At 37.8% G+C, this 27,003-nt stretch overlaps 1 protein-coding gene across 1 annotated transcript in view; it reads right to left on the bottom strand.

Moving 5' to 3' along the window:
- MET (MET proto-oncogene, receptor tyrosine kinase) overlaps positions 1-27,003 on the bottom strand; it is a 125,682-nt gene that overhangs the window by 64,919 nt on the left and 33,760 nt on the right. Inside the window, exon 2 of the mRNA XM_077114962.1 lies at positions 22,988-24,204. Coding sequence (XP_076971077.1) covers positions 22,988-24,190 — 1,203 coding nt within the window. The 5' untranslated portion in view covers positions 24,191-24,204. The remainder of the gene's footprint in view (positions 1-22,987; positions 24,205-27,003) is intronic.

Below are 27,003 nucleotides of genomic sequence, written 5' to 3'. Positions count from 1 at the left end.
TATTATCAGGGGGGCCTTAGTTTACGTTCTCAGCATTGTAGAGGGAAAGCACTGCAAACAGGGCTAAATCTTAGTCTGACCCACTGTGCCCCTTAAGGGTAATAAGCGACTGTGTGTTTGATGGTTGCTGCTCATTTGGGTAGGGAAGATGGGACTGCTTCTTCTCACCACTTTACAGCTCCTGGGTGAGGCATTTGGGGCAGATGACCAACTACAGACATGTAGTTAGGGCTCTCCAGGCCCCTTATGCTTTTCTCAAAGCCTGGAGGTCCCGTGCCCTGGGATAAAATTGAGCATGGCTGGTGGAAAGCAGTTCTCTGATATGGTGGCTGTTTTGGGGAAATCACAGAAATGTCTACAGAGCTGGTTTCACCCCAGCACCAGGAGGGGAGTCAGACTAATTCTCACCCATTAGTAACAATAGGAGGAAGAGGAAGAAGGAAGGAAGGGAGGGAGGAAATCAATCTTTGCTCTGCACCTACAATGTGCCAGGCTCAGAGTTGGATGTTTCATGTACAATAAGGCTCACAGTAACTGTGACGTTTCATGACACTCATTTTTATGGATGAGGAGACTCAAGGAAGCTAAGGACCAGGCCACCATCACCCAACTCACATTGGAATCAGCATTAGAATCCAGTCTTGCTGAGTCTCAAGCTCTGGGTTTTCTTTTGCTACTGTTTACTATTCTGGAGAGGTTCAGAGAATTGCACAATTATAAAAATGGAAAAGGGCTTTGGAGATCATCTTACTCTAGCCCCTCATTTTACATATGAGAATCCAAAACTCAGAGAAGTTGTCATTCTCAGAAAGTTGGAATCATTTAACTAAAAAACAAAAATGACTTGACATGTAAACAAGCAACAACTTGTCAAGTAGGACATGTAGACTCGCCCATCCCTGATTTCTTTTCTGAGAGAAAGGCTGGAATTAATCACTATTTTCTGGAAAACCCCACAGAGATGACTACCAACTGGCTCTAAAATCTAGCTCTCCTTGTTTTCTATTTTGACTCATAAATATCACTACAATTTCAATCACATAACTTTGAAATTACAGTCATCACCAACTCCTTTTCCTCTAGCATTTCCCACATCCTGCCAGTTGCTAGGTCCGGCAGCACCCTGCCAGTAGGGTCTCCCCACTGCCACCCTCTTAGCCAGGCCCAGGTTCCTGCCCTAGGATAGGTCTTTCCTCCCTGGCCTTCCAGGCAGCAGCCTTTCTGCCTTGAAGGGATGATGTGCAATCACTTCCTCTTCAAAATCATAGTTGAAAAACAAAATAACAACAACAACACACACACACACACAAAAAGAACCTTAAGTTACTTTCCAAAGCCCTACAGAAGTCTAAACTCATTAGTATGGAATCCAAATTGGCCTCGATCTACCTTTTTGGACTTTATTTCCATTAAGGTTTAAGGTCATGGTTCACGAAATGAATCTCAGAGAAGCTATCCTGATACAAGACACTTCTCATTCTTGGATATTTCTATTTGCTTCAGCAGCTGATGCCACCTCCCTTTAGTCATGAACACTCATTCCTTGCTAAAGAAAACCTGAAGTCTGGCATTTTAAAAAAATTTTTGTATTGTATAGTATAACATATATACAAAGCAAAGAAATAAAAAAGCAATAGTTTTTCAAAGAACTCTTCAACAAGTGGTTACAGGATGGATCCCAGAGTGTGTCATGGACTACTATACAATCCTCTCATATTTTTCCTTCCAGTTGCTCCAGAATACAGGAGGCAAGAAAGGCTTAAATACTTTTTAATCATCACAATCAACTTTTTTTCTTCTTTTTTGGTGAACAATAACATATATACAAAAAAGCTGTAAATACCAAAGCACAGAACCACAATTAGCTGTAGAACATATTTCAGACCTTGACATGGGTTACAATTCCATGATTTTAAGTTTTTACTTCTAGCTGCTCTAAAATACTGGAGACTAAAAGAGATATCAATTTAATGACTCAGCATTCATATTCATTTGTTAAGTCCTATCTTCTACGCATAATTCCACCATCACCTTTGATCTCTCCATACCTCTCTTTGGGGTTGTGTGGGCTATGGCAATTCTAAATTTTTGATATTGGAAGGGTCTGTAACTAATGTGGGGTAGGGAAATGGAAACCTGATGTTCTGGAGAGGCAAGGTTTCAGGACTTATCTGGACCAGGGACCCATTAGGAGGATGTAGGTTTCTAGAAAGTTACTCTAGTGCATGGAACTCTTATGGACTCTTACATATGCCCTAAGTGTTCTTTAGGATCGGCTGGGATGGTACTGGTTGGGGGTTGGCAGGTTATGATAGGTAGTAAGGTATAACCAAGCTTGTGTAACAGCAACCTCCAGAGTAGCCTCTCAACTCTATTTGAACTCTCTCTGCCACTGATACTTTATTAATTACACTTCTTTCCCCCCTTTTGGTAAGGATATAATTGTTGATCCCATGGTGCCAGGTCTGGATTCATCCCTGGGAGTCATCTCCCATGTCATCAGGGAGACTTTCACTCCTGGATGTTATGTCCTATGTAGTGGGGAGGGAAATGATTTCACTTGTAGAGTTGGGCCTATAGAGACTGAGGTCACATCTGAGCAACAACAGAGGTCCTCCAGAGTAACTCTTAGGCATGCCGATACGTAGTCTAAGCTTCTCCGCTACTTACATAAGCTTTACAAGAGTAAGCCTCATTCATGATCAAGGGCTGGCTTATTGATTTGTGTATCCCTAAGGTTTGACACAGTATCAGGGGATTCCCTGATGGTAAGGTTTAATAGTTTCATAATCTTTCTCCCCTCCCTCAGGGGACTTTGCCAATACTTTTTGATTATCTGCTTAGTATACACTAGAATGTTTCCAGGCATTACAATAATCTAAAGAGGATTAAAGGACCTCTTTCTTATTCTGTGCTTCCTGTATTTCAGTTGTTCAAATGAGCTATACAGATAGGCTGGATTAGATTAAGCACCACAGAAAATTTCAGTTCCAGATCAAATAAACCTTTCTTCCACCAGTCTAAAAGAGTATGTGTGGTTCTAAAATACAGACACTGTCTTCCTTACCCCTGTGTTCTGAATTACTTTAACTCCAAACTATTCGGCTTCGTTCTTGTCTCTAAATATCAGGTTATATATATAAAACAGCCTCTCAAAATCCAGAAGTAATAATCAACACTCCAGACTTAATGTGTCTGCTCCAAAAGCTTACAATCTAGGCCCTTGTTTTCTTATAAGCATTTTCTAAAGTTGACCATACCATTGTCATTTCTGGATTATTTTTTCTCACCAAATGTCCCACATGTTCATTCCCATCGTTGCATGCCTCATGACTTCGTTCCTTTTTGTAGCAGCACAACCTTCGTTCATATGTATGCACCATTGTTCGCCAATCTACTTCTCTATCAGTGCATCCTTCAGCCACCTGCATTCATCAGGCATCACGTACAGGAACCAAAGTCCATAGTCCCTCAACATTCCCGATTTTAGATAATTTTATTGTTCCCAGGAGAATGAAAACCAATAAACACATTTTCACCAAACAGGAAATCTAAAACTCCTCTTAACTTGTCCTCACCCCATTATTTACCTCTGCTGTTGCTGTGGTAGTCCTGATGGTTTCCTTCTGAACACAGCTCACAGCATGCAGTAGCAGTTTTCCCCCATACCCTGGACTTAAACACTCTTCATATAAGAATCATAACTTTGAAGTAATTCTTAAGAAGTTTGGCTTTTTGATAAAGTTCTTTTTATAGGGTCTTTTGAATGACAAGCATAAAATGTTTTGTTGGGTGAGGGATGGGGAGAGAGAGTGATAAATAGTAAGATGGACAGTATAGCAGTGCAGGAATACTGCTGTTAAAGATGTTTGGGTTATGAAGGAAAAAAGAATTAACGGGGTAAAAACTTCATTCACCCAATACAATATATTGTTCAGGCATATACACATGTGTAGTGAAACTAAAGGGAAGAGAAAGGTGAACACACAATTCACAATAATCGTTTACCTACTCTTCTGCGAGAGTAAGGGATATGACTGGGGCGGGACACACAAGAGGCATCAAAGATATTGGCAATGTTAACTTTTCTTAGCCTGGTGTTAGAGACAGGAGTCCCTGTTTTATTATTTTTTTAACACATATATTCACATACATATATATAGATCACACATAATCATTTTCTATATATGAAATTATCACCACAAAAAGGAATTTTAGTAGCAAAGAAATGAATGAGTGGGAAGCGAGAATTAAGAACTTTCCCCACCTAACTCCTCTTATCCTAAGCAGTTTTGAAACTTTCTCAGCTCACAGGAACTCATGATAATAAAATTAAATAACTATGATTTTCAAACTACATTATCTCATTTAATTGTCTTAGCAAGTCTGTGATCTGGGTTTGTTATGATCATCCTAATTCTACAGATGAAGAAACCGAGGGTCAGAGAGGCCTCAGTAAATATTAGAGCTTGAATATCAGTTGCTGATTTCAAATCCTACTTTCTTATAGGCTCTTATAGCATTTCAGAGGCAAACCCATATCCAAAAATGGTCTAAGGATCTGCCAGAAAAGAGGAATGGGCATAGGCTATGGGGCAGGACTGATTTTACCCGAGCTCAGCTTCCATGAGTTGCATGACCATAGGCAAATAAATAACTTATCTCTCTGGGTCTTTGTTTCATTTTGCTTATTTAACAAACATTTGTACACAGTGCTTAAATGTGTTAGACATTGTTCTAATCCCTCATTAAACACTTGGCAAGTATTAATTCATTGAATCCTATTACATAAATTTCTTAGGAGGAAACCAAGACACTGAGTGGTTACAGGACTAGCGGACGGTAGAGCCACGATTAAACCAAAGCCAAATGGCCCAGGGTCTTCATCCCAGGCCAGGCTGCAGTTCCTCTCCTTTGTAAAGAGAAGAGTTGCATGAGATGATCTCTCAAGTTCTCTTCCAGCTCTATCATTCTATAGGTCTACAGGTGGCTTTGCAAAGTTTTCCTAGGGTTCAGAGTTTCCAAACCACCATCAGTCTGCAATCAGAATGAATCACTGCTCGGGATGTTTAGGAGACCCTTTGAGCAAACATTCACTTGTACCCCAACCACCAAAGGTGACTCCAAAACTTTAACAGATTCTGTATGCTATAAGAATTTTTGAAAAGCATTGAGCATACTTTATCTCATTTATCCTCTTTAAAAATAATTTTATGACATCACCTCTGAGAATCAATGGTACAACATTCTTTTTTTGTTAAAAAAACCCAACTTGTACAAACTCACTTCGTTAACCCAAAGTTTTATAAACTATTATAGTGTTAAATAACAGGAATTACTCTAAATTCATAAGTCCTGCTGCAAAATACTTTAATTTAGTCTTCCTTTATCTTTTTGAATACTTGCCAGATTTTTTTTACCTGACTCATATAGCTTTTTTTATAAAAAGAAAATTGAAGTGCTATATACCTCAATATTTAATTCAAAATGTTTTCCCTAATTAACATCATGATGCATGCTGTGAATATGCAATTACATTCAATTCAGTGTAATTAAGGATGAGATATATTTAAAATGGTGATTCTTTTAATTGATCTATAGGACAGATTTAGCTCATCTATAGATAATTTAAATCAGCCTTGCAGATAGACATTTAAAAATGTGGTATCTTGCAAAACATTTTGCCAGTTCACTTATTCTAGCTCTCTTCCCTCTTTGCCCTTAGACTAAATTAACTGAAGTATTTTAATACAAACTTTGTTCAGAGTCATGCTTTGTACAAATCCTAGGTACTTGTTATAGTAATGGTTTTGTGGAGGATACCGATTTCAAAATAGAAAATTCCTTACTGCCTAGAACTTTTCATAGTTTGACTAAAAATTCCACCATTTTAATTTCAGGAATTCCACTTAGCTTACTTCCTTAAATTTAATTCATGTGCTCTCTCCTCTTTATTAAGTTGTACTGGGAGAGGAATGGTGGTGGAACTGACTGTAGACAGAGTCCAACAGCTTTGAACTTGAGTGTTTGTTAATGCTTCTTTCAGACATATTTTAACTTTGCCCCACCTGTACTCATATTGTCTGAGATGCCAACATTTTTAACCTTGGATTCTCTGTAAAATGTAGAGTGGTCAGCGCTCTGGTACAGTAGGCCCTTCTTTTGGGGCAGAACTATAAGGATGGTGTGATCTGACCATGTTGTTTTGAGTTATAGAGCAGATTCTGAAGTTGTGCTCAGTGTACAATTTAAAAGAAAGATTCTCCTTCAATACTCCTGCTTCCACTAATTCTTCTTGATGAAGTAGTCCTGCCATATGACTTCAAGAGTCGTGGGTTTCACAATAATCTGACCCTCCTCTGGAGTTGTAGCAGAGCAGCAAAGCAGAGGTGCAGAGTTAAAGGGCTGACTCTGCCTTAGGAAGGAAAGGCATCCTCTTGGGCGGTGCGAGCAGCCTGAGATGGCCGGGAACATGGCATAAATAGGCGTCTGGCCAGGCAGCTGCTGGCTCCACACGGGTGATTCATGAGGTGATGGAAGCTGCAGCGTGGTGATGACCTAACTTCACACACCCAGGGGCATGCTCGTCTGAGGACAAGCCATCTCTGCAACTGCCTTCACATTATCTTTCAACGTGCTACTGAAGACACCGAAACTCATCCTTTTTCTTTCCAAATGGGTTCCCTCACCCAGCTTCCTATTTCTATACGGCATCAATAGCCACCCCTCCTTAGGTTTGAGGTTACCGTGATCTTCGACTCTTCTATTTCCTTTATTATTCCTATACAGTCATTAATTCTCATTAATTTTTATATCAGAAAATGAAAAGAATCTCATACTTTGCCACCTACACTCAGATTTCCTCGATTCCAGAATCTCCTTCCTCAAGCCTACTTTTATAACGGTTTGGCGTAATGTTCCCCAAACTCCTTTTCAGTCATTTCCAGTGGTAATGGAATCCACCCTGGACTGGTGGCTATGACCATGGGCTCAAGAGTGGCCCAGCCCCTTCAAGCGGTGCGAACTTAGACAAAATCTTTAGCTCTCAAAGGCTCAGTTTCTTCATCTGAAAAATCGAAAACCTCATACCTATCTAACTGAATTTTTCTGAGGTTTGAATTAGATAAACCCAGTGCCTGGAACATATTAAATGGTAACCACCTTCATTTTTTTTTTATTCAAAAATATCTGTAGTGGGTGGGCAATGGGCTCAGTGGCAGAGTTCTTGCCTGCCATGTCAGAGACCTGGGTTTGGTTCCTGGTGCCTGCCCATGCCCCCCCCCCCAAAAAAAAATTGTAGAATATTTGCTGAATGTGACAGACACTGGTCTAAGTGCTGAAGGATGCAACAGTAAACAAAAGGACATAAATCTCTGCCCTTGTGCAACTTACACAGCTATTACTATGATGACGCTGGTGGTCCTGCCGACTCCCCACAATGCCTATATGGACAAGAAGGTCATGCATGGCCCTTTTATGGACCAATTATCCATCCACTACTAATCTTCTTTATTTCCTAAAATAGGAGTTGGCATATATATATTTTTTTTCTGTAAAGGGTCAGATAGCAAAAATGTTGGGCTTTGTAACATTTGTTTTTTGTTCTGTTTTATAATGCTTTAGAAGTGTAAAAACCATTCTTAGCTTGCTAGGTATACAAAAAAACAGGCCACAGCTTGCCAATGCCTGTTCTACAGCAAATGTTTCTATCTACGTTCAGCCAGTTTCCTCAGTGTCCCTTGAAGGCACAAAAGATACACACAAGAAATAGGTAACTAAGAAGGCAAAGTATAAAGAGCCCAGCTGGTTGCTAAGTTCTGAAAAGAATGGTAGAGGCAATAAGTGCTTTCAGATTAGGAAAAGGATAAAGATCAGTGTGGGTTTATACAGTTGGGGAAGGCTCACGGCAGAGGCTGAACTTTAAGCAGGTCTTCAAATTACTTGGATAAGTGAAGAAGAATGAAATACTTGCAGTAGAATATAGTTTATGTATTTACGTATATGGATTTATAAGCACATGTCTACAAATGCATCTATATATATAAAGGAAACACATTTATATCCACTCTCCTCTCAAGTTATCACCAGGATTCAAAAGACTCAGAATTCTATGGTGATATGAACTTTGGAGTTCTAAGTGTTAAAACTTTTGCTTCTTTAACATCATCTCCTAAGGTGAATCAGACTGAGTCCATGAGGTTGAGGTTAGCAGTATTACTTCCATTACAGCCAGGACTGACAAAGTGATTCATAAAGAAAATCTTTCCAAATGAGGCAAATTTTGATGCTTAGTGTAGAGAAGTTTTCTCTTTTTCTCTATTAAATTAAAGCAAGACAATCTTTAATGTATTTACTCAGAGAAGTAAAAGAGACACCCAGGAAATAGAACACCAATTACCCCGTACTACCCAATAAAACAGAAGTGGTCTTGCTTAGATGGGGTAAGAGCTGGGGTCTGTTTATGTACCTAACAGTGTCACACTCAATAGAAATGGGCTAGTGATAGCTCTAATGGAGGGCTAGGAGAGAAGAGGTGAAAGATGGATGAAATGTGAGTCCTTCAATTGTACCCCAACATATTGTTTAAACCCATGACTATACATACTTCAGCCTGCCATCGCTGTCATCACCTCTTCTCCCTCATTTTCCTCCTCCCATTACACAAGGTCCCTGAGGCGCTGACCAAGCTATCTTCTTGCTCGTGGTATCTACCTCAAGGCTAAGTTCAGGAAAACCCCTCTGTACAAAGCATGCACATGGTGCCTACGTGGTGATGCCACAGGGCAGGAGGATCCCGTGTTCAGAGCAGGGGGGGTATTGGGAAAAGAACTTCACTCCTTACTTCTTTTTCTTAACCCACACACTATTTTCAAGTTGCAATCACAGATTAGTAGTCAAAAGTGGAAATCTGTGATTCCAAATTCAAAGTTCAAGAGAAAAGGCACCTCGACTGGCACCAGGGCTCATGACATGTCCACAAGAAGGAGCTGCCTAAAAGACCTCATACACAAAGGGTCACCCACTCAAAGGGTGAGGTCTGTTGAAAGGCTCCAAAGAAAGCCTTAAGAAGCAGAGAAGTGAATGCTCATTTTTCTTTTTAATGGTTTTAGTTCTGCATTCTCAATTTTGGTAAGCACATAGGTTTTGGAATTCCTATCTATTTACCTTTCCTGTCTTTATATTTTATTCTCCCTTTGTTCCCTCACTGCCCCTTGTTCTTCTGATCCATCTTCAACCCAAACCTGTGGATGGAAGGGTGGTGGCTGCAGTGAGGTTGCTTGTTAGCAGCCGTGCATGAAAGGGACATAGGTAATGGAAAGTAGAACGTTCCAGTTTTCCTTCAGTGTTATTTAACTACTCGAAACTCCTCAATTCTATAACTTAGATTTTAGAGATTTTGGGAAGAGAATAAAAGACTGTTTTATCTAAAAAAATATTTTTTACCAATCACCATTCTATTACATTATTTGAAATGTGGGACTTTGTTTTAATTATTTACTCATTCAATAAAAACATATTTTGTTCAAGCTGTTCAGATTAACTCTTGGGATAAGGAGGCAATAGAAGTCACAGTCCACATCTTTAAGGGGTTAAGGAGGGAAACCAGGGAGCAGATTACTTGGGTGTGGTAAGTGATATGGTAGAAATAAGCAAAGGGTGCTACCAAAGACCTCAGGAAAGGCAGCTAATCCAGAATGGAGTATGAAGGGGAAACTGGAGAGGGTTTTCTGGGGAAGGAAATGCCCAAGTGGAGTTTAAAAGATAGGGAGGGGGTATTAACTGGACAAAATGAGCGTGGGAGGGAATCTGAGGTGGTTGGAGCAGGAAGTGTTAAGGCAGGGTTGTGAGGGAGAGGACGAATTCTCAGAACTGCAGGAATGAGAGGCCGGGAGTGAGGAAGGATAGTACAGCGTGCTGGAGCCAGATCGTAAGGGCTAACTGTGACCATCTCTTCTTAATTTTTGCCTAAGAATCTCACTGGTAGTGGCTTGAAACTGGCACTGTGGGAGTATTTACACCCCAGAAATAGGCAAAGGCTATAGATGAGGTCTTCTGTCCCCTTCCCCCAGAGCCAAACATTTACCAGCACGTCACTGGGTATCAGGCAGGACTAAGAGATAGTTAAGGTCACTGTAATTTTACTCTGAAACCACCGGAGAGTCCTTAAAATGTTTTAAAGGAGACAGTTACATGAATAGATTTGTTTTAGAGAAAGATTACTCAGTCTGGCAGCAGTTTGGAGACAAACAGATTGGTTGGGGACGAGGACGGAGCCAAGGAGATCTAGTTTTATCTTACTGGCATAATATTTTAATACACTAATAAAGGAAACCTGTCTGGAACAATAACATCCATTTTTCTGTTTTTGCTTTGTGTGTGTGTAGAAGGAAAGAGGTAGTAAAGATTTTTTAAACTTCAGACTTACCATGAATGGAAACCGTATTTTATTTTGAAGAGGAAAAAGTAAAAAGACTTAGCGTGTGCTAAATGAAAAAGGTGAGAGGCTAAATGATTCCTTTGAAATATTAAGTTTCTTGATTAAATAGATGCTGTTAGTTGCATCCAAATCAGCAGTTGGATAAGGTGCTTAAGAAAGTCTTAAATACGGGTGATGGGAAAATGAGAATGTCAACACGGGTTAATGAATGAGAGAGGTTGTGTCAACTATTACTTAATCCCAACCCAGGGTTTCCTGAGCCACCAGGGAACTGGATTGAGGTTGACAGACAATAAAAAAGTTAGAAGGAAACAGAGTACTAAACAATAGTTCAGTTTAACTCATGATTTACTCATGGTCCGGAGTACAAAATGAAAACCTATTAACAAGAAAGGTAAAAAATGAAGCTATAGCAATGTCATTATTAAAATAATTGTCCAGGCATTTCCTGGAACAGAGATTTTATTATATATTGGCAGAGGAAATGAAAAAAGAAATCTGACCATTTCTTTACTGGTTCTGGAATCCCCAGCCTACAGAGTATTAAGCAAGCGTTGAGAATTCTAACAGTAGGATCCGAGGGAGCAGAGAATAAAAGCAAAGCCAGCGCCTTCAGGCTTTAATATCTAAAGCTCACACAAATACTAAATTAATATTTACTTTTGAAAATTTAGGTGTTTACTTTCCAAACACTTCATAATCCTTCCTTTTAGATGAGTCTGTCTGCAGTGGTTGGATTGTTATCTTATCATGAGTGTCCTAAGACACCCAATATCATGTAGTTACACCACGGTTACCCTAGATCCCACAATAATTTGGAGTTATGCTTGTTTTTTTTTTTTTTTTTTCCTTTTTTAATAAAGAACTTTATTTCGTCAGGTATGGTAAAGTCCTGGTTTACATTTTTCTGTGACCTGTAACTTTGCCACATATAGTGAATGTGCTGGTTTGAAACTGTTTTGTACCCCAGAAAAGGCCTGTTCTTCTAATCCAATCTTGTGGGAGCAGATCTATTGTTTGGGTGCGACCTTTTGATTAGGTTGTTTCCATGGAAATGTGACCCACCCAAGGGTAGATGAGACCTTTTGAATAGATGTTTCCATGGAGATGTGACCCTGCCCACTCAAGGTGGGTCTTAATCCACTTACTGGAGTCATTTAAGAGAGCCAACACAGAGCAGAGATGAAACCAAGACACAGAGGCTCGGAGAAAGAGGACGTTTGGAGATGCTAAGCTAAGAGACGAAATCCAGAGTTTGCCCTGGAGAAACTAAGGACGGACCAGCAGATGTCAGTCACATGTCTTCCCAGCTGACAGACGTGTTCCAGATGCCAGTGGCCCTTCTTCGGAGTCAGGGTATCTTTCTCTGGATGCCTTAATTTGGACATTTTCATGGCCTCAGAACTGTAAACCTGTATCCCAATAAAACCTCTTTCTAAAAGCCAGCCTATTTCTGGTATATTGCATTCTGGCAGCTTTAGTAAACAAACAGAGAATTTCAGATTTTCAATTCTGAGGTGAATGTCTTTTCCTGAACAGAATCCAATAAAAACAAATGGAGATAGGAGAGGAGGCATCACGCCATACATCCAGTCTAAAAATCTGAAATCAGGGGGTGCGAGGGGAGTTCAATGGTAGAATTCTTGCCTGCCACGCATGAGACCTGGGTTTGATTTCCAGCCCATGCCCTCTCCAAAACAAGCCAACAAAAGAAACTAAAAAAAAAAACAAAAAAAACCAACCAACCAATTCAACAAATGGTGCTGCAATAACGGGATACTCAGGTGGGAAAACAATGAGATGTGACCCCACCATACAGCACACAAAAACAAAAGAAAATCTGAAACCACTACTCTTGTTTCCATTAAACACTTGATTCTAAAACATTTCTAAATAGGAAATATCAGAATCATTATCACAATCCACCATAATATGATATTTTAAAATTAGGTATATATTTCTGTCTTTCTGTACATGTCAAGAACCTGGACTATGGATGACTATGAAATGAGGAAATTCTCACTCAGAGAAAGATGCAGCCTGTTTGCAAGATGCAAAAACTGGAAACAATCTAGAGGTTGGTCAGTCAATAGGGGAGATGGAAGGAGACAATGAGTTAAGTTATTCCATGAAATGAACCTGAACCACATGTATGGACATGAACAGATCTCAAAGACCAAAGGAAAAAGGCCCAGTGGTGTCTGCTACGTGCTGTCCTGTGTATGAAGTTTTTAAACCAGCAAAAGAATACCTTCTCCAATACTGCACGTGGATGTACAAATACACACTGAGGGAGAGTGAGGTCTTATCATAATCTTTGCTATAGGATGGTGGTTACCCCACAGGAGGGAGGGACGGAAGGATGACATTTGGGGGAGGGGATACAAGGAACCTCAACCCAGTCAGGAATAGTTCATTGCTCTAAATAAATAGATGGTAAAAATGATAAGATATAATAAAGATAGATGTGTCTAAAAATGAATACTTTGACCTTTTAATGTTAATTTGAAGTTTTATTATTATTAAACTATAACTGCTATATTACTCATCGTTTTGCAAATATTGACAAATATTCTTAATATTAGGCCAGTAACAAAATGAATCTTTGCTTTATTTGCCTAACTCTACTTGGACTCAGTACCTCTCCTGTGATTATTCTGAAAATGAGGGTAAGTTTAGTTGAGAGGAAAGAAATTGCTTATATTTTTCCACGTTGGCTCTAGATAAACCGGTTATCACTGGCATTTTTCAAATTAGAAATACTTCTCAATTACCCTTACTAATACAGTTACTGGGCCTTGTTTACCACAATGTTGGAGCCACAAATAAGTTTACATTTAATGAATCATCAGATATATTATATCCTATTATAGATTCTTCTTCTTTATTCATTTAATTCAGTTCCTTAACTATCAGAATCACCTAGCTTGACCTCAGTTTTTCCTCCATTTATTGCACTTTAGGGCATTTCTAGAGTCCCGGAAATTCAAATTATTGAGGATATGAAGAAAAATAATCTCACCTCCCTGTTACAGTTCCTGAGGTCTTGTATAATCCCTACACACACTGTAGTTTTATAAACAATCTTTTGCACTCAAGATGCTGGTCACCTTACTGGCTAATAAATACCCTTCTGCCTGTAATTACAGCCTTCAGGAATGGCCAAGTCAGTGACCTCTGTGACTTGTAGGTACAAGAATACGTCCTGAAGATGGAATGCCCCTATTCCCAGGCTTTGTCTTTCCCCTTGGCAAACACCACCTCTTTCTTGGCCAAAAGGAAGTGAACAAAGTGAATGCACAAAGGGGCAAATATTTCTATTCCCAAAGAAGCCCTCATACACATTTTTACACCTGCACATTTCAAATCATCAGGGTTTGCAGAGGTGGCAAAAACAATGTTTGCTAGGATCCAGTCATAAAAAGGCATTAATCAATTTTAACAACTTTTATCCAAACACTTCAGCAGTTCAGATGCTCTCTGTTTACCCTGTAAATAAATAGATTTCTTTTGGAAGATAAGTTTCATTTTTATCAAATAAAATCAACATCAACCATCTGCAACAGGTACAAAGAAGCCTGACACAGTACCTGTCCTCTAAAAAATATAAACTTATTTAGGTATTTGCATGATTCAGTATATCTGGATAAACACCATTAAAGTGAAAGAGAAAGGAGAAAAGTGCCTCCAGCTAGAGCTGAAGAAACTTGCCTATAAATTAGAATATAAAGATGGCACCAGCTAGAGAGCACACACTTGTACATTCAGGAGATGCTCATGACATCCTTGTGAGTCCCAGGAGCACTGCCTCTCATTTGGCACTCGGCACCACATGATTCTCATGAGAAGGAAATGGTCTAAAAATGGATGCAATTGTGCAGAATACAGTAAACAGATACAGAAAGACAATGTGATTTGGGGCCACCTCAGCAAAACATTCCCTTGGACTCTACTAACTTTTATAACGTTAATATTAGTTTCAAAAGAGTTTATTCTGTTGTGTTCTGAGATTTACATGATTCTCTCTGCCATAGGATTTATTGGTAACAGGACAATCCCCTTCAGCCCCAGGAAAAAATGTTCTTCTGACAAATAGGGTTCCAATTTTTTGGCCACAGAAGAACAGAGAGAATAATAAGAAAGAAATGATGTGGATGGGTATAAGAACCATCAAAGAAGCTGATTAAAGTGACAGGCTGTAAAAGGTGGTAGGAGTGACAGCTACCTAAATTATGTCCTGAGTATCTACCTGGAAATGTACACATTTTCTTTTTCATATTAAGCATCACCTAATGAAAAGTGTCTTAATTAATTTAGAAATCAAAGTACTTCCAAAGTTAAACACACACCAACTGTTTTTTTAAAATCAGAAACTGTTTAAAAAGTTAAATTCTCCAGCATATTTCTTGTGATAGGTTCTTGTAAGTATAAATTAACACACACTCATATCTAGCACATATTTTTAAAAAGCTGGCTAAATGCAGTAGCATGGCATTAAGATGCAAAACTTTGGAAGCAGGTAAATGATTATTAGTTTATTACATACTGACTATATTCCTACTTTTTCTAAAATTTAAAACTTTATGTAAAAAGTTAACTTTTAACTTTATGTAAAAGTTAACTCAGGATGACATTTTTGGGATTATTCTACAAAATTTCTATATTACCTCTCATTTGCATTCACAGATATTTATTTTTTTCCTAGAAAATTTAATAAATTATCATGACATACTGTATTTGTTCACTGCTGTGACTGATTGTTTACTGTCATCTCTTTCACTAGTCTGTTTGCTTCCTAAATTCAAGAACCACACCTGTCTCATATACCATTGTTATACCAGCAGGCTTAGGTATTCAATAAATATCTGTTGAATTTCTTGTTGAATCTTTGTTGTATGAATAAATCCTCTCCTTCTGTCTCTGGCTGAAAACAATAATTATAAGTTTCTGGTCATTTTACAAGTAAAATAAAATGGTTAGACTTCTAGCACTTGATTTAAACTAATAAGATGAAAGAACAAGCATGTAATGTAATTAGCTTAAATAAAATGGAAAATATTGCACATTTTATCGTCAAGATAATTTTTAGAGATATTCGTTTTTGCGATTGACTGTCACTGCATTAGTGCGTGTAATCTGCTCAGTGCATTAGCACTAAATACTATTGATTCACTCAGAGCTAACAGGCCAATTTAATCTTTGCATTTTCCCCATTTCCTGAGCACTACTCCACCCACAGTTTAGTTAGTGGGCTGGCTGCTTAATGCAAGTGTTATTCAGATTTCAAATTTAAAATATTATTAGAAAATTTAATATGGAGATTTACACTTTTTTTGCTACATGGACACAAATTCTAACAAATCATGAATAAGCCAAGTATTTTGAGATGACAATTTAGTAAACTTAATTTCCATAAAATCAGCTCTAGGAAGGAATGCTTTACAAATCAAACTCGACCTGAGTTCACCCTTTTTACCTAGGGCACGATTTGAAATATCACCTACCATTTTAATGTCCTTTGATTGATGAACATTTTTGTGATTTACTTAATGAAGACAGCCGGAGCCAGACTTCAGTCTGAATTTACAGTGTACCTTTTTGTTTTATAGTTATCCTATTCATAAACTGTTTTCCCCATTTGTGAAATGAAAAATAGTGAAAACTAACATTTATCCTATATAAGAATGCATTTGTGAGACATATTTCTTTCTTCTTGTTCCAAAGCTGGAGAACGTTTTTGAGGTACTCATGGGTGGATACACTTCATCTGCTCCAAAGTTAGCCTCCGGCTGGGGTGAAGAGCAATAAATTGCCTCCCCAAGGCAGAGCAAGGCTTTTAGGATAGGAAGTCAACACTGCTCAGCAAGTAATTCATATGTAAATGAACCAGCTTGGACCATTTTAGTTAGAAAAATAAATAATTAGCAGATGGAATGGGGCCAGGATCCTGGAATCACTTACTACTTTCACTATTATTAAAAAAAAAAAAAATCAAAGGAGTTTAATGACTTGAAGAGGAGTTGAGACCTTGGTTTCATTTTCCTGATAAAGGAGCACTTTAGAGCCCTTACTAGCTGCTGGGATTGACTTAGAGCACATATCTGGGCACTGAATCATCTCGAACTCCATGTACTCTTGAAGCAGTATCTCTGCCAACCCATGAATAAGCAACGGCAGAAATTCCTGGTGGGTCTCCTATCCAAATTCTGACAGATCTTCACTTTCCTTGTTAGAGGGAGGAGATGAGAATGCAGGGTGGGAGGGCCACAGATAAGATATAAGTAAGGGTTTAATACCTGAAATTTGAAATATTATGAGTAAAAAATCAATTGCTCAAGGAGGTTAACATCCTTATCAAAATGCAGACCCCATATGCTTCCAGAACTCTCCAGTCTTGCAGTATGGCAGGGAAAGCATCATGTATCAGAGGTGAAGCTTTAAATTTTAGCTTTTCTGTAAATAAAAATATTAAGTTTTTCCTTCTTTTTGCATGAATTCCTTATGGTTTGCTACACCAATTTTACAAAGTGAACCGCTATGAGGAAATCATTTTTTAATGTAAAACACAGGTCATATCACTTGCTTTAAAAGGCATTAAGAAAAAGGAAGAATTAATTTAAAATGCAAGAGACATAGTTAACTCTCAATTAAATGGGCGATACTATCAATCATATCATGAATCAATATAATCCACAGATAGAGGCTAACCACATTTCAGATGACAGTTTTAATCTCTCCACAATATAGCAGTGAATGTGTTTCTTTACAGTTAACTTGCAAAAACGTCATATCTTCGCTTATTCATCCTTTTCCTTGGGTGGACCTGTGAATAAGTCATGAAATGGTTTAAAGAGGGGTTAGTAGGATGAAGGGAAAAAGGCATTAATGGCTCACTCTGTTATTTGTTTTCTAATATCCCAGTGGGGTACCCAGTGATTTCAGTGTTTCAAAATTTTGTAAAGAAAATAATTTAAAATTTCTTCTAATAAAATATTGCAATATGCCATTTTAATGAGAAGGGAGGTATGCAGAATTCAAATGAGTTAAGTTAGGTAGCAGAGACTCCCTAAGCCTGGGAAAAAATAAAGAGTGTGAAGAACGAAAAGGAATCAGGTATAAAATTAATGAACTTCTACTTAGATTTTTTTTTTCAAAGGCACCATATTGAATTATTATGTCTCAAGGATTTTCTTCTTTGCAAGATTTTGCGTTGGGGGCTATTATATATGGCTTCTGGCCAAGATATTTAGTTTTTGTTTTGGAGGACTGTCTAATATCAAAAATGAAGAATACTGGTAGTATTTCTTAAATAGGATAACATTTTCTCATTTCAGGGCACAGGAAATAAAAAGCCCCTGAAATCCGACTTCACATTTTTCATCCTTAACACAAAACAATGCTCTTGAGAATGCTAGATTGTTTAAATAAGACATGCCAAACCAGTGTAATTACACGAACATTATTCATAACATTGCCTCCATATATGCAGTTCAAAGGGTGTGGGCAATTATGGATATATGGCCTATAAAGAATTATAAATCTTTGTTTATTTTATTAAATATTATGAGACATGCCCTAAGGATGAGAGATCAATAATGGTCCTTGTGGTTTCCTGATGGAAGACTGCAATTATTTTCTTCCATTACAACTTAAATGTAACCCAATTTTATTCATCTATCATTTTTATAATAGTAACAAAGAAACATCACCGTATGTTATTTTTGTCTATTCCTATTATTCCTTGTTTGCATCTTGTTTTGATTTTTGTTCCCATTCAAAATTGTTCTAATCACTTTGCTCTCTTTCTTTTATGGTTCTGCTGTAGTGGCCTTTTAACTTTGACACTCTGAAACGGAGGTGGAAAATTACTACTTTGTTTCCTTTATTTTGGGAAGCAGTTGGCAAATTTTTGAACTAGAGTATAAACAATATTAAAAAACAAGGAAGCTTGATTCAAACAACCTATGAGGTTGACTTTTTCTAAAACTGCATTTTCAGCAAATGCTTAAATGAATGTAGAGTATGACTAGAGTACATAAGCACAATATCTTATAGTGCCATAGGTAGCTGAATAGAAAGTTAGGGAAAAGAGGACATTTTATATCTTCCAGCTTGATGGCAATACAATTGTGATTCAATTTTCTCCCTCCCACCCCACCCATTTTTAAACTATTAAGTTTTTAAGAATGGCACAAATTAAGCATTATGGAGGGGGATAACTCACAATAAGTAGGCAACGAAGTAAACACCCCTATGAGCAAGAAAACCAGAAAAGTGTTTCCTCCAGAAAACAATCCAATAATTTAGTCTGCCTCTCTTTTACCAAGTATTTCTTGAAATAATTGCAACTGTTTTTTTGTGTGTGTGCCAAAGACTAACTTAAGACCTTTTATAAACATTATTCCATTTGGCTACACAATAGTCCTACAAGTAGGAAAATGGATTTAGGTTTAAATAATGCTCTGATGGCCATACTAGAAAATGAAGGCATATTTGAACCCAGATCTCTTTGTCTTTGTTCTCACTTCAAGTCATGCTACTTCCTAAAGAGCTAAATGTCTGATGCTCTTTTTGTGCCTACTACTTTATTTATTCTAAATATTCATAAAACCCTGGGACATAGGTATTATTAACTGCACATTACAAATGAGGAGATCGAGGCTCAGAGATGTTAAGAAAAAATGGCAGAAATCACAGAGCTGTTACAGCAAGTCACTCAGGGCTTCCTGGCAGAAAATGCATGCTTTTCCCCTTCAACTGACCAATGATTAGGCACTAAAAAAAGATTAAGATGTTTGTGATAATATTTGCCAAAAGTCTACTTTTATTTTTTTCAAATTATTCTTTGGGTAACTTAAGAGTTATTTCAAGAATGCCTTTTTATTTCAACTTTGATTTAAAAATTTTTCTTGAATGCATCATTCCACTTATTTTAGTAAATACAGAATTTTTGTTGATTTGGGGATTTAAAAAAACTTCCCTGTAGGGCGGTGCGACAGTGGGTGGCTCAGTGGCAGAATTCTTGCCTTTCATGTGGGAGACCCAGGTTCGATTCCTGACCTTGCACCCCCCCCCGCAAAAAAAAAACAAAGTAATATAGTAAGTGCTTATGAAGATCAAGAATATGTAGATACAGAACAGCTGACATAACCAACTGTACTAATATTACATGAATGGGTAGCTATGGCTTGAGGCTAAGTTTCCTGAGACAGTATCAAATGTGAAATGTGAAGTCAAGGAATTCTGAAACGCAAATGACTTACAGGTGAAGACGTGATCTGGAAAGCTATCAGATGACTTAAAAGGTGGCTTTAAATGATGGTGATAACATAAGAAGATGCATGTAAAGAGTTTGCATTGAAGGGTTTCATGAAATGCAACAGTAGGAAAAGCAACATAATATGTGATCTTAAGCACGTACACATGAATAAATAATTTAAATACTTTAAGTGGACATTTGACTAGTACCTTTACATCCCAAAAGTTATATAAAAATATATTTTTTACAGATCTTGATAGGAAAATGAGGGATAGCTTTATAATATTTGGAGTTGCCTTAAATTCATGGACATACAGCATGATACAAAATCTTTTAATAATTTTTCTCTGTTTTCTTATTTCAGAATAAAAAATGGATTTCCTTGTGTCCTCTGAAGGCATGGGCAGGAGGAACCTAATCTGGGTCACCGGGGCTAAGGACAATGGTGATGGCCTGGCTCACTCATCCTAGCTCTGGGGAGCAGGCTGAGGCTTAGAGGTGGAGACTTGTCCATGAATGCACAAAGGAGTAGAGTAGCATCAGCTGCTGGACCAGTGGGCGATACAGGCGGACCCTCTCTGCCTGGGTGTTGAGCAGCCTGGAAAGAGTCCCAGCAATAACTTCTCCAGCAGCTTTTACAGTTAGTTATTGCAGAGAAAATCGGGCCTGACACACCTGGTGCACCTCAGGAATGCAAAGGTCTTTTTCAGAATCGTCTGGTCTTGTAACAGAAAAGCTGGTGGGCAGCTCAATGAGAATGAGAAAACACACAGTCAGGACTGGGCAGAAGCCTGAGAAGTTACCACAGCAGTTTTCTTAGCCTTGTCCATAGAGTACATAATAGTCCCTCAGTAAATAGCTGACGAATTAGCGATGTTAATGACAAAGCTATAGTATGAATGTTTACTTACCAAACATTATGTCAAAATAAAAACTCAGTTCCAATGAGTAATTGGAAGGATCACCTGATCTCTTGCCAAGTAAACTCGTAGAAACAGAATGGAGTCATCTGATTGTGAAGAATTTTTCCAAACTGTATTGTTTTTACAAATCATTTTGTTTCTGCCTGATTAAGGGCTCTAAGTGTCTTTTTTAAACATGAAGTTGGGAAACAATCATGTGCTGACTAATGGAGAAATCTGATGTCTTTCTGTGGAGGAGGATAAGAAAAGAGAAAAGGTGTATAGTCTTAGTCTTAGAGAATGTTGATCTTTAATAATCAGAGAAGATAAACAGATGAATAAATAGGGGAGGTTTAAAGGTATTTGTTTTTATGGAATTTGGCCAATGCAGAAGTTGGCTTCTCCGGTAAGAAGACTATGTTGGCAAGTTCCATCTTGTTTCCCACAAGAATTTTTGTGATGGGAGTGATAAACGGTTCACGAACGGCTAGTGCATTTTTTCTGGGTGATAAAATTGACCTGAATTTCACTGGAAAATCCTGCCTCTTTTTCCCCTTGGAACATTAAAAAAGTCAAAGAGGGTAGGATAAAGTTCAGGTGTGTTCTGAGAATTTCTAGAATTGATAAGGACTTTTATATCCAGAGACTGGAATGGACAAAATAAAATAATGAGATAAAATATCAATATACTCTTGTAAGGTAAAAATTCTGTTAATTCTGTTAATTTTTAAAAGAACCAGATTTAAATAGCAAAGTCATGTGTTCTAGAGGCTCTGGAGGAATTCCTAATAGACTCTTATTAAACTCGCATTTCTGAAGCAACTTTTTGCATGTGGGAAAAGTGTTTTCTCTGTAATGTTATTAGTATTACACATTTACTTCCAAATTCTAAATTTCTGAAAGTCCTTTCATTTACTTTCATTCTTTTGTATTTTCCAGTGAGGAAAGCAGGCAGCCTCATGAGTTCCATTCCACTATAGAGTCTGTAACATACATTAAACATATGCAGGGAGAAATAAAACTGAATTGGGATATCTATTATATTATGCATATTTATAGACTTTGGAAGGGGGCAGTTATGTCTTTAATTGACCAAAAGATGAATTCACTTTCTCTGAAGTGTTTTTATAGTTTCATTAAAAAGATTACCTGCAGTTTGAATTCAGGGACATCTTCCAGACATTTAAGCCCAACAAAAGTGACCCAAATATTTCCAAATTCTTATGTCTTGGTACTCCTCTGCAAACTGTATACTTTTCATTATCAACTACATGTTGACTGGTCTTCATGTTTGCAGTTATAACCTCTGTCACTTAGACTGAAAACTGCTATAGTTAGTAAGATATACATTTTCAAAGTTAAACTGTCTTTACAAAAGCTATACTATTTGTTCATCCAAATATGATCACTAGTGGTCATTATCTAAATAGGCAGAACCAGGGCCACGTGTTCAAATCTGGGTTCATATTAAGGACTTGAAGGTCACAATTGACTCTGAATTTGGTGCTCTTATTCTGACATCAAGTGAACTGATGACTAGAGTATAAATCCTCTGATTATAGCTCATAGGCATCTAATCTAAATCATTTATGATATCTAGATCAAAGGAATTAAGAATTTTCCTAATGCATCTTGTGAAAATATCATTTTATATAAGTACAAACCATGATCAACAAACAATTTATCTCTTTAAATATAAAATACCAACCAGGTAAAAATGATCAAATTAGAACTTAGTAGATATGTGTATATTCAAGAAGGAAGCCCATGATTAAAGGCAAGATCCAAAGGAAGGATTTAAGAGCAAAAGGTTCCTCTCTACTCTTCTAGGTTATTTAGAGAAATATATTAGCTCATGTAAAAATATTTTACTTCACAAAATTTCAAAAGAAGTTTTTTTTAAGCTAAGTCTCTTTCAGTAATGTCAAAAATACAGATTAATCACATGTGTATGAGAGAATGAGTTCTCCTGAGAAAAAAGCCTTCAAAACCCAAAAACTAACTTGTACATCTTCTAAATGTTGCAAAGACTGCAGTGGAACCCAATAATTGTTTTCTACAGAAATTGCTGATGTATTAAAATTTGTGTATCTTTGATGAGAATTACTAAAACTTTTATGAGGCTCTAACAGAAGTGTTGTTAATGTGCAAATACAAGTTGTAAAGTTATATTATTTTTTCTTTTAGTTATCACATCAATTTTTCTTCAAGCTATGATTTTATTTTTAAATGAAGACTACTCTAGATTTTCTTGGAAAGACTTTATATATATTTTGAATAAAGACCACTTATCAAGTACAAAAAAAGCCACTGATAGTCTTTTCTAGATTGATACTTATCATGATTTGTACCTCATAATTTGTAAGTGTAAGAATCTCTGTGACTTACCCTATTAAAGCAGTGTTCGTGGTTGGGTCCATAAAAATGCTGGAGACATCTCACACTGTTTTTGTTGACGATCTTGTTGAAGAATTCATTGATGTATTTGATAGGGAATGCACAGACGGCGGATCGATTCATTGGTTCGGCAGAATCTGGCTTGCTTTGTGCAAACACCCCATAAAGAATGTCATCATTCAGGCTGGCACCTATCTGCTTAGCAAGATAGGTCCCAGGCTTACTGACATATGCAGCCTGAAGAATATTAAACACTTCCTGTCTTGTGGATCTCTTTCTTCTCTTTTCAGTGAAAATGCACTCAAGAGGCATTTCCATGTAGGAATGCAAACCAGAGTCTACAGAACAGAATCTGATTATTCTTGTATGAAAAGTCTGAGAATCTAGAGTTTCCCGTTGGACCGCCAAAAAGTAAATAAAATGGTTGCTTTCAAATGCATGAACGTATTTAATGGGGTAAGAATCTCGGAACTCAGGTAGCACGTCAATATAGGATTGGTCTGTCAGAAACTTAAAGCCATCTTGTGTTTCCTTGAGCCTTCTCACCGATATTGAATGCACCGAATGATCTGGAAGGTAAGAAGAATTTATGGTATTGCCCACAAAGAAGTTGATGAACCGGTCCTTTACAGTCAGTAGGACTTTGGTTCCCAGGGCGCTCACCACACAGTCGGGACACTGGCTGGGCTCTTCCTCTGGCTGTGGGGAGTACATGCAATGCACCTCCGAATGAATGTCAGCAGTATTGTTGGGTGGAAGGACGTGCCGCTGGCAGGTTCCTCTGTTGACGCTGCCACAGCTAATGAGCTGGTCATCATAGTACGTGTCAACAAGCAGAGCCATGTTGATGTTATCTCTCCAAGTGCTGCCTGATGAATTGGCCTTGCTGCTGCAGTCCTGACATGGGAAACAATCTGGGTGTTCTACCACAGGCCCGCTCTTGTACTCAGCAACCTTCTGAAGGTCTTTGTCATTTAATACATAAATGTTGTTAATGGCACCAATGTAAATGTGATGCTTATGTAAAACAACATTCTGGATGGGCGTTTCCGCAGTGAAGTTGGGAAGTTGATACTTCATATTCACATTCATCTTGGACTTTGCTAGTGCCTCTTTACACTCCCCATCGCTCTTCTGCACCGAGGTAAACAGGAGCACAAGGATGCCAGGTGTAAGGACAGCAGGGGCCCTCATTGTGAATAGTTGATCTGCCAAAACACGTTTAAAGCGAAAGCAGTTTAGTTGTCGCTAGAAACAAAGGGGGAAAAACTGAAGAACTCTATCAGTTAAACTATCAGAAACAAAGCTTCCTAACTGGAATTTTACTTAAGAGTGAAAACAAAAACCTCTAGCTGGTTTCACATAAAGATGCATTGTGCAGTTGGACATGACTCCACATAGTTTAATTTTAGAACGCAAGCCATGAACGAGTAATTTTAGAGAAGCATTATGAGATGCAAACAATGTTCCATATTAAGAAGCCTACAGAAACTTAGTTAAGAGTCATTCAGCAATGAAATAAGAAACATACCAAATTTCTTTCTTAACCCCTTGCTGGTGGTTCAATGTGGTTTAATATTTGTGGTTAATGACGAGGTTGATATTTAAACTTTCTCAGTTAGTCAAGAAAAAGAATTGTGGTTCACACTCATTTATTCTAGAAATCACAGCAGGCATTGTTTCCCTGGAAGTATGTAGAATTACTAGGCTAAATTTAGCTTCCTTTTGGAAGAAAACAATCATAAATTCTAGAAGCAATATGATCACATGCTGTTCATGGGATTTTGTCTGATGGAGGAAAGGTACGGTTATAAATTGGCTATAGCTAACCTACTGTTTTTTTTAGACAGACAAATGCTTAATGTAAGATGACCGGATCTTACAACCCAGCAATGTGAAAACATGTAAAATCAAATACAATCTTCAGGACTCAAGTCTTAGAACTACTTTTCAGGGAAAAACAATACATTGTTCATTACCAAGTCAGAAACCCCTTTAGTAAAAGAAAATATGCACATGCACAATATTTCAACTAAGATGCATAATGGATTTGTTATTCAGTTTTTAAAAATGTGTTGGGCACAAATTTTAAACAATATCTGTTCTATATATGATAGCTATAGGCAGAGTGTTAGATTGGGAAGGACAGGCCTTAGATGAATAAAAACGAATTATTATGCCCCCACCCATACTTTTTTCCTTTTTTAAAGAAGCATAATGCTTACAGGAGAAAGGAAGTCTCTAAAAACATATTTGTTATTACAACTATGCCAAAGATGAATCCTGAGTCTATGAAACCATAACAGAATTTTCTGAGCACGACCCTGTGCTTGCACTGTTGGAATTGGGGGGCATGGCCCCTGCCCTTCAGTGAACCTACAATGTGCCTGAGAGATACATACACAAAGATAACTACAACACATGGCACTATAATACCCTGCATTGCATAAAACAAAATCTTCAAGCACTAACAGAAAAAAGACATGACTTGCACTTAAGATTAGTAGAATGATGAAAAACAAGGCCAAGGCCACTACGCTATGAGTTCCAGGAGTGCGACGATAAAGTCCTTTTGGTTCACTGTTGTACCTTAAGTACCTGACAGAGAGTCTGAAACTTGGTGGTGTTAGGTAAATATATATTGAATAAGTGAATGAATAAAAATTAAGCAATTAAAACCAAGTAACTGTTCTCGCCTTCTATGCCGGAGACCTGGGTTTGATTTGTGGTGCCTGCCCATGCAAAGAAAAAAAAAAAAAAAATCAAATAACTGGTAAGTGGAGTAGCCAGAATGTAAATTAAATCTTTCTCACTTTAAACTCAACGATTATTGGGCTCTACCAAACTGCTGAGAATTGGGAGATTTAAGAGGTAACAGAAAATCACTGGAGGGTTTTGAGGAACATTTTATTCTAGGAAGACTGATCTGGAGGCAAGGTGGACTAGAGCAGGGAGAGCCTTGCAATGGAAAGACCAACAGAGATCTATCATTATGGCCCATTCAGAGCTAATGGTTCAAGAACGAGGTGACCCCCAAAATAGAAAAGAAGGATGAATGAGAGGTATATTTGAAGAAATAAGATTCCAAATAGGAGAGTATAAAGGAGAAGGTAAAGACTATTCAGCCTGTAACGTGGGTAAAAGTGAAACAAGTTACAAAATTAGGTAGTTAGCAGGAGGAAGTAGATTAAGACTGGGGAAGATGATACGTTGGTTTTAAACATGTCCAGTTTGATGTGTCATTGAGAAATAAGTGAAAATATATCTACTACAGGGATGACTAGTAGGTTTTATATTGTTCACCAATTCTGATTGATTGGAAGCAGGGACATGGAATGAGTGAAGAATGAACATTTCTAGCAGACAGAGCATTTGTGCCAAACAGAAGGGAATGACAAGGATTTGGAGGAGCCTGTCCTGGCCAGGAAAGTGGCACACAATGAATAATATTTGCTGTGTGTGAGACAGTGGCAGTGGAGGTATGAGGTATGGGTGTCAGGTATTTGCCATCTCTGAGGGGGAAGAAATAAAAAATCAGAACTCTATTTGGATGGAGTAATTGGGACTATAGTTTGCCTAGAGATAAATTTTGCATTTATCTGCATAGACATCATGGTTTAAAATCACGGGTGGGTGTGTTCATGGAGAGACAAGGTGAAAGAAGAAAGGGTAAATGAACCAAATCTTAGGGAGTGCCCACCTGAGACAAGAAAGGTAAGGTCAGTGAGTTATCAAGAGAGCTGATACTATGCTGCCTCACAGAAGACATGCAAGGGTCTAGAAAAGGAGCATTTAATTCACACAGAAGATATCTGCTTTCATGAAAGCAATTTTCATAGATCCAAAAATGGAACTACATGTTAAACTACAAGGGCATGTGGAATGAGGAAGTAGAATGTTTGTCAAAGGAAGGATAGGCAGAAGAGAGCACAAGGAGTAATCTTTAATTGTAGGAAAGATATGTTTATTTGTAGACCTCCTTTCCTTCTAACATTTACTGGATACCT

This window comes from Tamandua tetradactyla, chromosome 1 (assembly GCF_023851605.1).
Source record: "Tamandua tetradactyla isolate mTamTet1 chromosome 1, mTamTet1.pri, whole genome shotgun sequence".
NCBI classification, from domain to species: domain Eukaryota; kingdom Metazoa; phylum Chordata; class Mammalia; order Pilosa; family Myrmecophagidae; genus Tamandua; species Tamandua tetradactyla.
The sequence above is the reverse complement of the archived record's forward strand: the minus strand, read 5'-3'. Positions and strand labels throughout refer to the sequence as shown.